The 16,113-nt window shown below is 36.7% G+C and overlaps 1 protein-coding gene across 15 annotated transcripts in view; it reads right to left on the bottom strand.

The window, feature by feature from the left end:
- nbeaa (neurobeachin a) overlaps positions 1 to 16,113 on the bottom strand; it is an 894,135-nt gene that overhangs the window by 589,499 nt on the left and 288,523 nt on the right. For all 15 annotated transcript variants that reach the window (XM_039745777.1, XM_039745778.1, XM_039745781.1 and 12 more), the window contains exons 9-11: positions 4,543 to 4,740; positions 3,954 to 4,087; positions 465 to 573 (exon numbers count right to left, since the gene is read on the bottom strand). In XM_039745777.1, coding sequence (XP_039601711.1) covers positions 465 to 573; positions 3,954 to 4,087; positions 4,543 to 4,740 — 441 coding nt within the window. The remainder of the gene's footprint in view (positions 1 to 464; positions 574 to 3,953; positions 4,088 to 4,542; positions 4,741 to 16,113) is intronic.

The raw sequence follows: 16,113 nt of genomic DNA, 5'->3' as shown, positions 1-16,113 counted from the left end.
TTTTCATACAAACAGTAGCTCAAAGTGCTTTACATAATGAAGAATAGAAAAATAAAAGACACAGTAAGAAAATAAAATAAGTCAACATTAATTAACATAGAATAAGAGTAAGGTCCAATGGCCAGGGAGGACAGAAAAAAAAAAACTCCAGACGGCTGGAGAAAAAAAATTAAATCTGCAGGGATTCCAGACCATGAGACCACCCGGTCCCCTCTGGGCAATATGCTGCATCAGTGCATGCTCCCAACCTCTCCTCTTTAATAGCTGAGGGAAAGCTATTTAATTGTGCGTTATATCTGTCATGCCTCCCTGGACCTTAATGAAGAAATGCCACTGATTAATATTTATCTACATCTATCATAATTAGCTTTTTTCAAATTGTCAGACTGATAATATGAAAATGCACTTTTTCTTTTAACCAAGAAAAATGATTTGTGAAAAAAGCATTATTTTTTAAATCATACCTTTTCCAAGAGATAGCCAATTACCAAGAAGCCTTTTCCACCCAACATTTGCTCCTGCATGGCTACAGAACTTTTCAACAGTTCAACCAGGAAAGCCAAAAGTGTAGCACTAAAAAAAAAAGCGAATTATAATCAATTAATCGCAAAGTAAAGATTACTTTTATGGTTAAATGAAGAAAACAATTTCTTAATGATTAATGAGATTTCAAAAATTTTGAACTGAAGTATATTCTTAATAAAATGAGTCTACAATATATGATTAATCCATTGCATATATGAAACTAATTTATATTTTTTAGCATACCAACTGCACACCTTTTCCACACTGAATTCTCACAATTATCTTTAAGAGGCACAATCTTTAGCCCTGTAATAATTAACAAGAGTCTGAACTTTTATGCAGTGGGAATAAGTACAAGTCCTTTAAACACTAATTAGCTTACACTAATATATTACATGAATACACATAAAAGATCAAATAGAGCAAAACTGAAGTCTGTTCAACAGTAAGCACTCACAAATTCATGCAGAAAAGAAGCACATGCTGCCTAAAAGCATCTCCTTAATTGGACTTAAAACTTTTTTTTTTTTGCTACACTTGCTATTGAATAATTTTAGCATTTTGATTGTATAAACATTTAAATAGAATATCCTACAGTAAACAAGTAATATTTTTTACTCTTTTAATCAATTTTCTCAGAAGGACAGTTCCTTATGCTTTAGATGGCTGGTATTCCATATTATTTTTTTGATCAAATATTTATTTGATCAGCCAAACATTTAGTTTAGTATAGCAATAGACAGCTGATGCAGCTAAACTTTTTGTCAAATTCATTTTCAAATAAACTAGAGCCTTTAAACTAATTATATCATTTTCCTCTTTGGAAGAGGAGAACTGGACTTTATACACAAACAGTGTGTTATTTTTTTATTTTTTTTATTCTTATACCGAATTACACTTTGTCTATGTGTGCGTCCTACTCCTGGCTTTTCTACGTCTCCCTCTTTTTCACACACTCACGCAGACAAACACATTTCTAACAGACCTGAAACTTCTAAAAATAAGAGCATACTTTTGTAGTGATGATTTCTGAATAATAATCTAAGAATTTTAACTATCAAAATTATTTGCTGTTTATAGAGAAGTATCAATTAAAAGTATATTACTTTAATCAGAATGCTTTATTTGTATTAATAAGTTGTATTCTTATATACATTTATACTTTAAAAGGTTTTAACTCTTAAGTTGCTTTACAGAAAACAGCCATCAAACTACAACAGGCAAGTTTCATATGATAACTGTGTACACGGAGGAAAGAATTGTCTTAAACACAGACAAAACGGGAAGAGGTGAAGGCTTCCTTTTCTTAGGAAAATTTCTTTTTCTTGTGGCATACGCTAAAAGAAGTGTCCGCCTTGGTCAGTATTAAGGTTGCTCTTATATGTAAGTTATATAGAGAATCATTTTCTCAAAGACACATTATTAAAGTGCATTTAAGACTGAAGCCAGGAAACACTTCTTTACACAAATAAATAAATAAAATTACTAACAAATGTTTCAATTTGTATCTGGATGATATACTGGGACATACAACCTATTAGCTATTCAAACAAGTTTTGACAGCCTCTCATTTGTCAAATATCTTATATAGTATAATGCACATAAAACTAAAACTATTGATCTACACCATTGATACCTAGTGTCAGCAAACTCTTTTGAAGTGTGGCTAAATAAAATTTAGAAATAGACAGACATGAAACAAGTTAATTAAACTTTAAATCCATGTTCTTGACCCACTTAATCCAAATATAAGATGGTGGAGGTGAAGTAACTTAATTTGTAATAAATAATAATGTCAAATGCATAAATCAATCAATCAATCTTATATATAAACATCTACGCATGGAAGTGTGTCTGTCTGTCTGTCCAGCCTGGAAGTGAGAGGTGGAGTTGTGCTAAGTGCGCCGCTTCCGAGGATACACAAGCGAGGCCAGCACGTCTGCAAAACGAAACATCCAAAGAGAGAGTCACTCGCTTATCCACTATTACAGAACCGTGGCAAGCATATTGGCAAAACTGTATACCCTTTTACTTTTCCTCCCGCCACTAATACACAAACAATATTAGCACATCGGCCAAACAAAACCTTCTCGGAGAGAGGTGCCCAGAGTAGTTCCTTTCAATTACTTGACCTCTCTTTTTCAATTTTCTTTTTTCAGGCTATTTCAATAGTTTCTAGAACCCCATGCTTTTTACAGCAGAGGCTTACACAGCTGGTATATGTACAGGGTGGTTCAGATCTAATTATGCAGATCCAGATCGTCTGAATGGCTTTGATTTATGTGAGGACGATTCCAGTTCGGCGCAACGATGATTCTTCATGTCGTCAGTTTGCACACTTCTCGATGGTCCAGGATTTTTCGGGTGATTTTCTATGTAATAAACTTAAGTTATAGTGTAATGAAAATTGTATAATTAGATCTGGACCACCCTATATATATAATTAAATATAATTATGCAAAGTTTGTAAGGAGCTGCAAAATGTGAGTTAAAAGAAAGATGTATGTATCCTAGGGAACATTTCTGTGTTCACAATCAGATGTTAGGAATATCATTGTAATAAGATGCTGTAGAGTTCAGTATGCTTTGTGTAGCACATGTCAAAACTGGTTTAGCCTAAGCTATATAAAGCACTGCATCTGGTATATTGTATTCTGTGAAGAGTGATATATAAGAATACATAGAACTTAACTAAACATAGTTTTTATTCTCAAATCACAACAAGAATACCAACATTCAAAACAGTCCAGAGAGGAGAACAACCTTCTAAAGTATAACAAAAAAAGATAAAAAGGTAACAGAAATAGTGCAGCTTTCTCACAGATCTAGGGACTTGTGGTCAAATCTCAACTCATTCACTTTTTGTTCATAGTTTGTTCATAAAACCCTGCAAATGTGTTCATAAAATTCTGCCGAAATGGACATGACTACCTGCAGAATTATGCTTGAATAAACTGATTTCCCAAAAAAGGCTGAATGGATAGAAGGTGAAAGCATTTTAAATTATGAGAGGAGCGAATAGAATGGAGGCATTCTGTTACTCTATATGAAGATTTTCAAATAAGAGAACAACTGTAAATTTATCTGTAAATTTCACACAAAAGTCAAATTATTTTTTGACACAGACAAACAGCACATTCATGGAACATGGAGTGATGGATATATAACAACTGTAAGGTAGTATTCCTCTGTAATTTTTTTTAACTACTGTACAACTCACTAACATAATAAATATACTGTATTTTGCATTAACACAAGGTTAGTAATATACAGTAGTCTGCTGAAAGTCTTTTGGACAAAACAGAATAAAACAAAGTCTTCATAAATGCTGAAGTATAAAAAGTATTCCTGCTGTTGTACTTTTAGAACTTTGCTGTAACTTAATAAAAAATTGAGCACTAAATAAAGGAAGCATAATCTTCACTTACCAAACAGTGGTTTCAACCTGACTGTCATTCTGTTGACGGTAGTCCAGTTGTGCAAATAATGGAAAAAGAACCTGAATCCCACCAATTGAGTGGATTGCACTATGAATGGAATGAGTCACTATTGCCTTTACATCCTGTGAAACAGAAGTAGATGATAATGATAAATAGAAATGTAAGCTTATCTACAAAATGCAAAGACCACACAGAAACGGGTTAAAGGATGAATCCAGGATTCTGCAACTCTGAGGTAGGAGAAAAATGTCTGGCCCAGCATGAAGCTATATTTGTGCAGTATAAATAAAAATGACTTCATTTTAGTAATTACTAAACTTTATTTTGATTTACTTTTACTGAAGCCAAACTGAATCAGCTCTCAGCAGTTACAAAATCTGGGCAGAAACTAAAGTTAAGTTCAGACGTCTAGGATGGTGAATAGTTTTTCTTTCATTTCAACTGAAGAATGGAAAAGAATAAATATTGCACAACTATAAAATGTAATTAATGCACATTACAAACATAGATATGAGAATCTTTGGGTAGTTTTAAATGTACCGCCTTAACTGTATTGAGAAACGTATCACATACAAACCTGAAGCATAAGGGCATGAGGGGAGTGTACAAAAATGGAGGAATTTTCCTTTGGTGAAGATTCGAGACAAAGCTGGGCATCTGTAGCCTTGGCATTGTATGTAAAAGCTATACTGCTGGCAAGTTTCCCATCATAAAGAACCTGCTTGTGATGTTCAGCCAGGTGTATGTCACTTTCTGATTTAAACTTAAAAGTACTCTGGAAAATATGCAAACAAGAAAAACAGTTAGACTCACAGTAAAATACACATAAGGCTCTGAAAAGCAATATTTCAAATAAAACTTGTAGGAAGGTTGACATATACTGTATGCATGACCTTCTATCGTTGCTGCACCAGAGAGTGGACAACTGTTGCATGTTGGTCTTCACAAACATGTGTTTTTTAATAATCTTTTGGCTTTTATTGTTTTTGCAGTCTGGTTCCACATTTATTATTTATGATCACTAGACTCTGCCACAAATAGAAGCAGTAAGTCAGTCAGTCAGTCATTTTCCAACCCACTATATCCTAGCACAGGGTCATGGGGGTCTGCTAATAGAAGCAAGTATTTAGCATTTCAGTTCTAACACGTTAAATACAGAAGTTCTAGCATTAGTTACAGTATTTACAGCCAAGAAACTGGTATGTTTTAGAGATCAATAGAATCCCGAAAATTATCCTCAGTGCTATCTAATATAAATATTAGGGTGTCTTCAGTGTTAAATTACTAGGGGGCTCTGCCTCTTGCTCGCTTCGCTTACCAACCCCCATGCAGGCCCTATGCGCTGGTCATTTCCCGGATCTTCTGCTTGCGATGAATCGTACTGTGCTTTTGGATAAACATGAATTTCAAATCTGACTTTGATATCTCCGTCTTTCGAAACTGTTATCTCTGACAATTTGTCACATGTTGGTTTATTATATATGCGAGCGCGATCTTTTAGATTCATATAGAAATCCAAGAAAACTACTTTGTCCATGTTTTTCAGATAAATTTTGTGTAAAGTGCGAAACTTTTGGATGAATGGATTTGTATCTATTATTGGCTGTAGAATTTCTAATATCCGATTGTTTAACTCGTTCGATTCTACATTGCATCGCTTCTTCATGATCATAAATATAAACCTGACTAAATTGTGTTTTTTTTTTTAAATTAAACTCATAATAGCTATATCATATCACCTATGTCCATATATTCGATCCTTTTCACTGTTCTGTTTCTGCTTGTTAGCGCTAATGCGATTTTTACTATCAGTTTTTTGAGAGTTTAGAATTTTAGTACTTTCATAATCTCTAACCTTTTCTGCATGTGTACGGCGCCAACGTTTCTGAAACTCTTTACAATGTTCTACTTTTTTCTGTAGAAAACTGTTTTCTACTCTTTGTCTTTTCTTCTTCTACTGTTTATCTTTTATTTCCGCCCCGACTTGGACCTGTTAGGTTTTCAATTCATCTCTTGCCACAAAGTCTCGTCTCGCGAGACATAAAATTATCTCTCTGAAAATGTTTCATCTCATCTCTCTGAAAAAGTCTTGCCTCGTCCCAAGATTTTTTTATATAATAGAGTAAAATACTTCTACAACACACATGTACTATGATTTTTCAGGTAAGAGAGACAAATATTTTGAATTTAGGTAGATATACTCACTAATCATTGCACCAGAGGGTGATGGCATGTTGCATGTTGATTTGAACACTCAAGTAAGAATTTCATTATACTCTGTACATGTGACAATAAAGACCCTATAAACTTTATAAACCCTAAAGAGGTGCAGAAAATGGGAATAAATAGGGAAGGTACCAGGTGAGGAAACAAAATACCACATAACAAATTAAACAAGATTTGAGCAACACTGAAACAGAAACATCATAAAGATGTTTTTCTATCTGCCATATGGAACAGAGTGAATTGTTAGGTAAAAGCATCTGTTTTATGGAAAATAACACATACATGATGAGTGGTAAAATCATCTCAAAAAACTGCTCAACTGGGGTCAGATTTATACTGTACATATTCCATATGCACAAAAACAGGATTGAAACACAGACTTCACAGGGCAACTTGCACATATTTATGGCAACTCTGACCAATCCATACATGATATTTTGGAGAAATTGGAAAATGACGGCACGCCTTGTTAAGTAGGGAAATGAAGCTAAACCATCTAAATGACAATCCATGTATATAATAACTCATATTGTCAATCAATTATTAGCATGTATGGCGACATGACAAACATATTACACCTCAAAGGTGAGATTTTTGATATACAGACTATTTTTGTTCCCTTTCTACAGGGTCAATGCTGCAAATTGCATTAAAGAGCTTTTTTGATTGTTCATAACTTTATATAGCTTAAATATTGTCCCTTCTCAAGGAAGTGGCCGACAGTTCAGGAATTTTTCAGCCAAGCTTCACTCTATCATGCCCTCTGTGCAGGAAGCCAATAATCAACCAGTTTTCATATGGTGTGTTTGAACATACATAAAACATAGCATATTTCAAAAATCTGTACTGCACTTATTGCAATAAGGTCACCCAGTAAGAATGAAGCTGCTTTTGTGAAGTGTAAGCAAGTACATTCCATTAGTGCACACACCATCTGTGATGCCAAAATGAGAATGACAAACATCATGACTTGGTAGCCCAGGTTGACCCATGATTTATTTATTTTAAGGCAAAGTAGCTTTGGCAGTCATGATGGTATTGTATGCAGTGGCTGGCTTGTTGGTAAGGTAACTAGCTGAAGTTCTTCAGCTTTTTTTTGAGTGGCCTATACTATTCATTGTAACAGCAATCATGTCATTACATGTGCCAGGCAATTGCAGATACCCACTCAGACGCTGGAGCCTTATGTTTTTGTCTCAACCCTCAGAACGCAGAGGAGAGGCATTATAATGCCACTCATGGTTTTGAATGGTCAGTTGTGGAGGGCTGCCAAATAAACCTGAATGCAGGTGGCAGTATCTCTATGTGTCAGAGGTTTAGGCTGCTCTACCAGGCGATGAAGTTATGCAGCATTGTGATTGCATATGTATTATACTCATTAGCATAGTTCATATATGGTTGTTTCAGAAAACAGGTTAAACCTCAGAATGACGATAAGCAGAAAACGGCTGATTTATGTAAAATGTAGCAAATTAAAAACTAAACCTATAAAAATGCAATAACAAACCGTCTTGCATGATTCATCAATACATCATCAGTGGATTGGTGGATAATGTAAAGAGCATTTTTTTAAAAACGTTGATAACCAATAAGGTATGTAGTCAATATGTATTTAAAACTTGTACTGATGAATTAGCTGGCATTTTCAATGGCATCTTTAATATCTCACTAAAATATTATATAATTCCAACCTGCTTGAGAAATACAACAATTACCCCTTTACCAAAGAAAGCAAAAATAAACTGTGTCAATTATTATGTAAAAGTGACACCCAATCCTACTGTGAATAAAGTACACACAAAACAAACATTACATATAATTTGGAGTATCTACAATTTGCATATCACCACAAATGGGCCAGAGAGAATGACATTTTGCTTGCACTTTACATTATTATTTTCAATTTTCTTCACATTTTTTGTACATTTTCTGAGGTATTTCCAAAATACTGTAGTTACATTTAGTTTTAAAATCCATGGATTCTGGATTTGATGTCAGTTGGTCGTCTTTTCCGCAACATTTTGTTTAAAACGGGTGGTGACATTTCTGTGGAGAAGCTGTTGCCGCATTGTTGGTGTTATATTTAGTGGCTCTAGGTCAGGGTCAGGGTCAGGGGTATAAATGTCACAAAGTGCACTTCCTAGGTATCCAGGATTGTGGAAGATTAACAATAGAACAGTGTGTGTTCATTTAGTTAGTGCTCCCATTAGACCACTTTTAATCTACGTGTTTTCAACTAAGATTTGCAAGTTTTAATTTTTGACTGATGAAAGTTTTAATTGACGTCCAGGTTACAAATCTTTGTTTCATTTCTGGCTCATGTCTCTTCTTCTGGTGTTTTATTTGAAAAATTCTCTTTCTCCTTCTCAGTGTCTGAACACATAACATCCTGGAACACCTGGATAATAAAAACTGCTATGCCAGTGTACTGTTGAAAGAGTACAGTTCAGCATTTAAAACTTAATGTACTGTCAAGGCTGATCACCAAAAGACGCTCTGCAGCCTGACTTTGAGCTTCCTTACTGGCAAGCCTCAGAAAGTGCGGACTGGAAGTATCACTTCCTTCACACCAATCCTCAATGCAGACGCCCACAGGGTTGTGTGCTGTGCCTCATGCTGTATTCTTTCTTCACTTCTGACTACTTGGGCCAACACAGCTCTAAGTCCAACATTAAATCTGTTGATGACACCACCATAGAAGGACTGATTAACAGCAATGATGAGACAGCTAATGGAGAATTATGATTTGTGTAAATGGACTCCTAACAGAGAGAGAGAACACTGAAAATTCTGAAACATTAAAGAATGCAATCTATCCATCTGTCTATCTAGCACTCTTCAAATCTGTCTATCTATCAATCTGTAAGGGTGAACATACACTGATTTTAGCCAGAGTTGTAAGCTCTGAGTTTGTATTTTTGCCCCAGAACCAATAGAATATTCTTGAAGGTTGTAATGTTGCTACTGTATGAGATACATTTCAACCCTATCCAAGTGGCTTATGGTCTCCTGATAGCTTTTTGACTTTTCCAGGTAGGTATGAGGGCTAATGGCTTATGCATGCTGTTTTTGCATTTTAATTCCCATTGACCAATCAGGTAGCAACTCTGTTATTATGCTTTTCCAAACATGACTGCAAAATGTTTCTGGACACATGAGGAGGAGTAAAAATTGGAGTTGTGGCAAGAAAAAACATACACTACATCATACTTTTTCTGAGAAATATAAAAAGTCTTCAAACCAGAAATACTAACTACCACTGCCCAGCTTCTACAGATTCCTAGTTGCATGGCATACTTAAGATCACCTCTGAGTTCAAAGGTAATGTTATTTATGCTCCAGGAACACCAGACTAGAGTTCTGACTAGCAGCCTCCTGTGTCCCTGCACCACTGAGATTTACAAAGACCTAACTGGGCCATGTATTCAAGGTAGCACTGCTGCTGTCTGCACTGTCCAAGGGGAAGCACAGTCTATTACATTCCCTAAGGTGACCTCATGCCCTATGGTGGCTGTGAGGAGTTGTTACATCTGGTCTGTCTCTTCTTTAAAGGACCCAACAATTTAGTAAAGAGCTGGGATGCCTGGCCTCTGGGGTCCTGGGAGAACACTACATGTGTCCACCATGGATAGGTTGTTCTATCAGAAGGGAACTGAGAAGAAGCAGTATGATGGACTGACCAGCTAAGCGCAAAAAAACTGCACCAAAGTACAGACACTTTACTCCTTTTAGTTATCAGCAAGAGGACTGACAGCAGATTTGAAAAATGGACTGACCAGTAGGGCTGCAACGATTAGTCGACGTCATTGATGACGTTGACTACAAAAAATCGTCAACGCGGATTTTTTATTGTTGATGCGTCACAAACAGAACCTTCAATAGAGGCTCCAGTCACAAAGAACCACATTGGTTTTTGTAACTGCAATGCACTACATGAACGTCTGGGAGCAGTATCGTTTGTTATTGTTTGTCAAGACTGCACACAGTCGAGAGGTAAGTTTTAGCGAGTAAAGTTAGTGTCATGTGTTAACGTTGATGTTTGTACTATAATGTACATATTTTGTACATACTTTCTCCGGTCCTGATCAATCTATGTACATCAGACTTCCAATACGACTCGGAGTCCTGCCACGTGCAAAAGTTCGCTGATGACACTGCTATTGTGGGCTGCATCAGGAGTGGGCAGGAGAAGGAGTACAGGAAGCTAATCAAAGACTTTGTTAAATGGTGTGACTCAAACCACTTACACCTTAACACCAGCAAGACCAAGGAGATGGTGGTGGATTTTAGGAGGCCCAGGCCCCTCATGGACCCTGTGATCATCAAAGGTGACTGTGTGCAGAGGGTACAGACCTATAAATACCTGGGAGTGCAGCTGGATGATAAATTGGACCAGTCTGCCAATAATGATGCTCTGTGTAAGAAAGGTCAGAGCCGACTTTACTTTCTTAGAAGGTTGGCGTCCTTCAACATTTGCAATAAGATGCTGCAGATGTTCTACCAGACGGTTGTGGCGAGTGCCCTCTTCTACGCGGTGGTGTGCTGGGGAGGCAGCGTAAAGATGAAAGACGCCTCACGCCTTGACAAACTTGTTAAGAAGGCAGGCTCTATTGTAGGAGTAAAGTTAGATAGTTTAACATCTGTGGCAGAGCGACGGGCATTAAGCAAACTCCTGTCAATCATGAAGAATCCACTGCATCCACTGAACAGTGTCATCTCCAGGCAGAGGAGTAGCTTCAGTGACAGACTTTTGTCACTGTCCTGCTCCACTGACAGACTGAGGAGATCGTTCCTCCCCCACACTATTCGACTCTTCAATTCTATCTATCTATCTATCTATCTATCTATCTATCTATCTATCTATCTATCTATCTATCTATCTATCATGTATATTATCAAGGTTTTGACAATGATAGTTAACCAACACATACTTGGGGGTTAATGCACCCCTGAATGCCAAAGACTTTTTAGCTGCACTTTTTAAGTAAACATCACAATTCACAAAGAAAATGTGAAATTTTAATGGAACACATTTTTTTTCATGCAAAGAGCATCACAATTACAGCAACACTGATCATTTTACATAATGCAAATGAACTGAAAAAACTATAAAAAAAAAAAGTACTGCAACAATCTATTACTATTGTATCTGTTCAATATGCAACTGAAGTTATTGATGAAATTCAGTATATCACAGAGCCAACTGCGCTTGAACTGGCTGCATGCAAACACACAGGGGTAAACGCTGATGATTGCAGGCTTGTCTAGTGCAGCGGCTGAATCCCAGAGACAGTGTTGCTGCAGTTCTGCTGGGCCGGCTGAGGTCGTGAGCTGGCTGCTCAATGAATATACGGCATTGACTGATCAGCTCTGGCATTCTGGCAAATTGCACTGAGAAACAACTTTAGCTGGTTGTGGAGTTCAATGAATGTACGTCACCAAATATATGTCGCCGCATATACTCGGCTTCGGTGTGCTTCCAAATTGCACTAGAAAATGACTCTAGCTGGTTGCGGTGTTCAACAAATATACTTTTCTGAATATACTTGTCTCCGGTGTGCTGGCAGTAATTACCTTGTTACATATTTTAGTCCATTATTTTTTTATTTTGGCATAATATAGTACCCGATGTGATAAACTACAACACTATTCCTTCAGAGTGTGATGAATTAAACATCTTTCTCTGTCTGCAAAATCATTCTTGTGTATTCCTGCTACCTTTACTCCCTCTGAGCGTCTCTTCTCAGCAACTGGGAACATTGTCTCAAAGAAGAGAGCCAGCCTCACACCACAGCACATCGAAATGCTCACATTCTTGCACTGCAATCAGGAATATATGAACTGGATCTTTTGTAAACTGTACATTATTATTTTATTTTATTTGAATTGAAGCTTAATTTAAACTTTTGGACTTTAAGACACACCAGTGGCCACTTTTGGTTAAGTTAAATGTACATTTTCTTTTTATTCTAATGGTCACACTAATATAAAAACATCTTATCATTTTCAAATTCATATGTTTCATTGGTTGTTATTTTAATTTGATTGTTATTAATTTTAATCGTGTTAATGCAGACACATCAGGGTGACATTCATAGGTGGACAGACGTGAGCAGATGAGGTAAGACATGCACTGGAGCCCAGAACAGAATGTGCAACCACAGGTCGCAGGCATCAAAATAGTCAGGCATGAAATAATCGTGACTAATCGGGAAAAAAAATTGAACGATTAGTCAACTACCAAAATAATCATTAGTTGCAGCCCTACTGACCAGCTAAGTGCAAAGAAACTACACCAAAGTACACACACTTTACTCCTTTTAGTTATCAGCAAGAGAACTGACAACAGATCTGAAAAAGATGGAGAGGTCTTGGAGCCACAAGGACATTAGTCAAAGAGAGACAGTAAGAAATGACACAGACTAAAAATAGGTCACAGGTTTTCTGTATTGTCATTGCTTTGGAGAATATCTTGAAGCCCAGACAGCAGTGTGATGTTAAGGAAATGCTGCTGTAGAGAGGCAACTGAAAAGGCTAACATACCTGTAATGTCCACTGTGTGGTGTCCTTTTTCCAGAGCTTGTTTCAGTAACATTAAAGGAAGTAAAATGTTAAACTTCTGATAGAGAAAGCAATGTACTTCATTAGTATCTTAACTGAAAATGCAAAAACTAGTTTCATCATATTCGCGTGGTGCACTGCTGCAGTGCTTATTGATTCTGGATGCCAATGGATCCTTTTTCTTCACATCTCTCTTTTAAGTAGCTTGCTGTCCATAAATTGCTGCACAAGTTGGAGGTCATACGTGACTTTGGCAGACTTCCTGTTTTTAAAAGGCTCCCTACAGCTGGCACTGACCCTGTTCATCTGCATGACAGAATTCCAGCTCATACTGCTGGTGTCTCATCACCTGGATGATGAAGCTTATCAGCGCCATTACATAATCATTAGAGGACCTGATGTATTGTTAAACTATCAAGGTCACCTTATGAGTTATTTTGTGTGTGGATATTTAATACTTCACTAAATTTTAGCTATATATCATTCTTTTTACTAAAAATGTCACTATTTTTAGTTAATCAATATATGATGTATAAAACTTTTAAAAAGTCTAAAAAACTACACTGATTATTCTTTTTTCAATTAAATCTAAAAAAATTATAAGCTTAAACTTTTTTTGTAGGGAACTGGTGGTCTATGTAGCAGTAAGACTGCATAGAATTCATGTATTTTCTTCTTCATATTTCTAATTTTAGAGTTTGGTGACTCATGAACTAGTTAACTACTTTCATTATGCATTATCTTTCAAGTGTTTGCCTCTGAAGAAATATAAACTTAAGAGAAAAAATTTAATCAGATCTTGTAACGCTTATATTAGAATGATGGTTTTAAAAATGGAAAGGGAAAAATAATAACATAGTTAACAGTCAGTGTGAATTGCTCCTTACCTTAGATGATATTTAAAATTCTATCTGTCTTTTACTGAGTGTTAAAATTAACACTTTGTATATGCAATGCACACAAAAAATTCTAAAACTTTTGTAACCCGGGAGTGCAAGAGACAGAGAAATGGCGCTGATAGTAGCAAGCCCTTAAAAGGACTGTTGGTTTCTTTTATGCCAACGCCCATTACCTCCTTCCTTGGCCACTCCTCGATGCCTCTCTGGCTCCACAGACTTATCATCTCCTGTGCCCACACATACACTTCTAGCCCTGCCTCACACCACTCACCTGGTGTCAGAGGCAACCTGTCTTCCACACTTTCACTTGGCTCCGTAAGCTGACCCAAGGCCTGGTTCCAAATTTGAGCAAGTAACAGTCCTTGGCCATGTCTCTCTCAAGTCCAGATTTAGGATGTTAAAATATCAACAAACATCTACTGCATCATTTTTTTTTTACAAATGAGCCAAGCAGGTACCTCTCTGCCTGTCACAATCGCAGATTCAACCTCAAGCTACCTTTCTTTTTTATTATCTTTGTAGCCCTTTAAAACGCAAGTTATGAGGTGGTAATAGAAATGGTGTAATATACATTTGATTAATACAGTTACATTTATTGTACATGTTGTTAAAAAGTTATGTAATTATATTTGTAAGGTTTTAAATGTAAAAAGCAAATGCTGGTATTTATGTTAAATTATTTTATTGGTTTGGAAAGTAGCAAAGGGCGGGGGTCAGAGGTCAGAGAGATGAGAAAAGGAGGATGCGAGAAAAGAAAGCAAGGATTGCAACGTGGTCCATGGTAAACGAGGAGTTTAAAAAAAAAAAAGACAAGATTCCAGCACGGAATTAATAGTCGGGACAGGCGTGTTGGTGGTTGGACGGACTGTTCGAGAACGCCAAACCGGTGAGGTAGGGAGCACTGTCCGTGAAAGGCTGAACACGGAAGACGTCGGCGGACACTGGAGTTGCTGATATTGGATATTTTTACCTTAGACATATATAGGCAGACGCCGCATTCACTGTGTTGCCCAGTCGACATGCTACATCAGTGCATCCACCATATTGTGAGTGGCAAAAGTGCCATTTAAACTAATACAGGTAGATGTGGAAACCGGGTTTTCTGAACATTTCAAAACAGTATCATTTACATGGCAAACCGTTTAAATGCAATTATTTATATCCATTTATACACTAAGAATGGCATTTATTAAATAATAATAATTATTGTTATTAAATAATTCCTCCTATATAAAGTAACATTTCTCAGACTGCCTTCTTCCATCTCCAAAACATTTCTAGACTTCATCCTGTTCTTACGCAACACAGTACTGAAGTATTGGTTAATGCCCGAGTCACCTTGCGTATAGATCTGTAATGCTATTCTATCTGGCATTCCACAAAAACGTATCCATCGCTTACAACTTCTTCAAAATTCCGCTGCCAGGATAATAACCTGCTGTTCTAAATCCACTGAACATACTACACCTATTCTCTCTCAACTTCAGTGTCTCCCTGTTAACTACAGAATACAATGCGAAATGGTAGAACATGGATTAAGCTATAGAGGTGCATGTAAGAAAGTTTCTTATGTGGGTAGAATAAGAAAGGGAAGAATCAAAAATGACACCAAGATTCCTTACATCAGAAGAAGGTCTGATGAGATCACCGTCAAGAATAAATGAAAAGGAGCTTGTTTTCTTAAGTTGAGCTTTAGTGCCAATTTGCCGTAGTTCAGTTTTGTCAATTTAATTTTAATTTCACTGAGGTAAGTTGTGATAGAGTTGACCTTTATCATGAGTTGAAATGCAAATGCATTTTCTATTCACATAGAACAACAAGCATTATGTCAGGCGGTATGAGCAGTCAAGTGAGTCTCCTTAATGTGACTGAGATGCTAAAATACTAAAAATGTTTATAGTAATGTGCATGTCACTTTCTCTTCCCTTTTTTGTCATTACAAGAAGTTAGTTCCCATTGTAGCCTACTGGTTCGCCTATCTGTGGTGCTGTGGTGGATAAATTATACATGTATACAATCTATATACTGTGGCATATGAATGGGCATCCTGGCCAGGAGTGAACATGAATTATTACCTGTACAAGAGGCCAGAGAGAAACATCATTGGCCAGCTGGGCAGAAAGATTGTCTTGTGCCCAACCAGTATAAAATAATGGAGGGACCAGAGGAAGCTGGAAATTGGGAGTGGGTCCATCCCACATATGCTAGGAGGCAGTGGTCTTCGTGTAAGAGCCCAGTTGGGACACCTGCAGGGTGCTAGGGAAATGGAGTGCATGTCACACTCTCTTAAGGGTAATATACTCCCTATTATACTAATATAATGAGTTGTGCTGCCAGTTTACCTCTGTATTGCTTAAAGAAGTACAATATTTTATTGACTGTCCTATTCATCAAAAAGATGACATTGCCTAGCCACTTTTCCTCTACTGAAGAAGCATAGCCTGAAGGATATAATGAGTCTA

The sequence above is a fragment of the Polypterus senegalus genome, chromosome 2 (assembly GCF_016835505.1).
Source record: "Polypterus senegalus isolate Bchr_013 chromosome 2, ASM1683550v1, whole genome shotgun sequence".
NCBI lineage: Eukaryota > Metazoa > Chordata > Cladistia > Polypteriformes > Polypteridae > Polypterus > Polypterus senegalus.
This window is presented reverse-complemented; position numbering and strand designations above follow the sequence as displayed.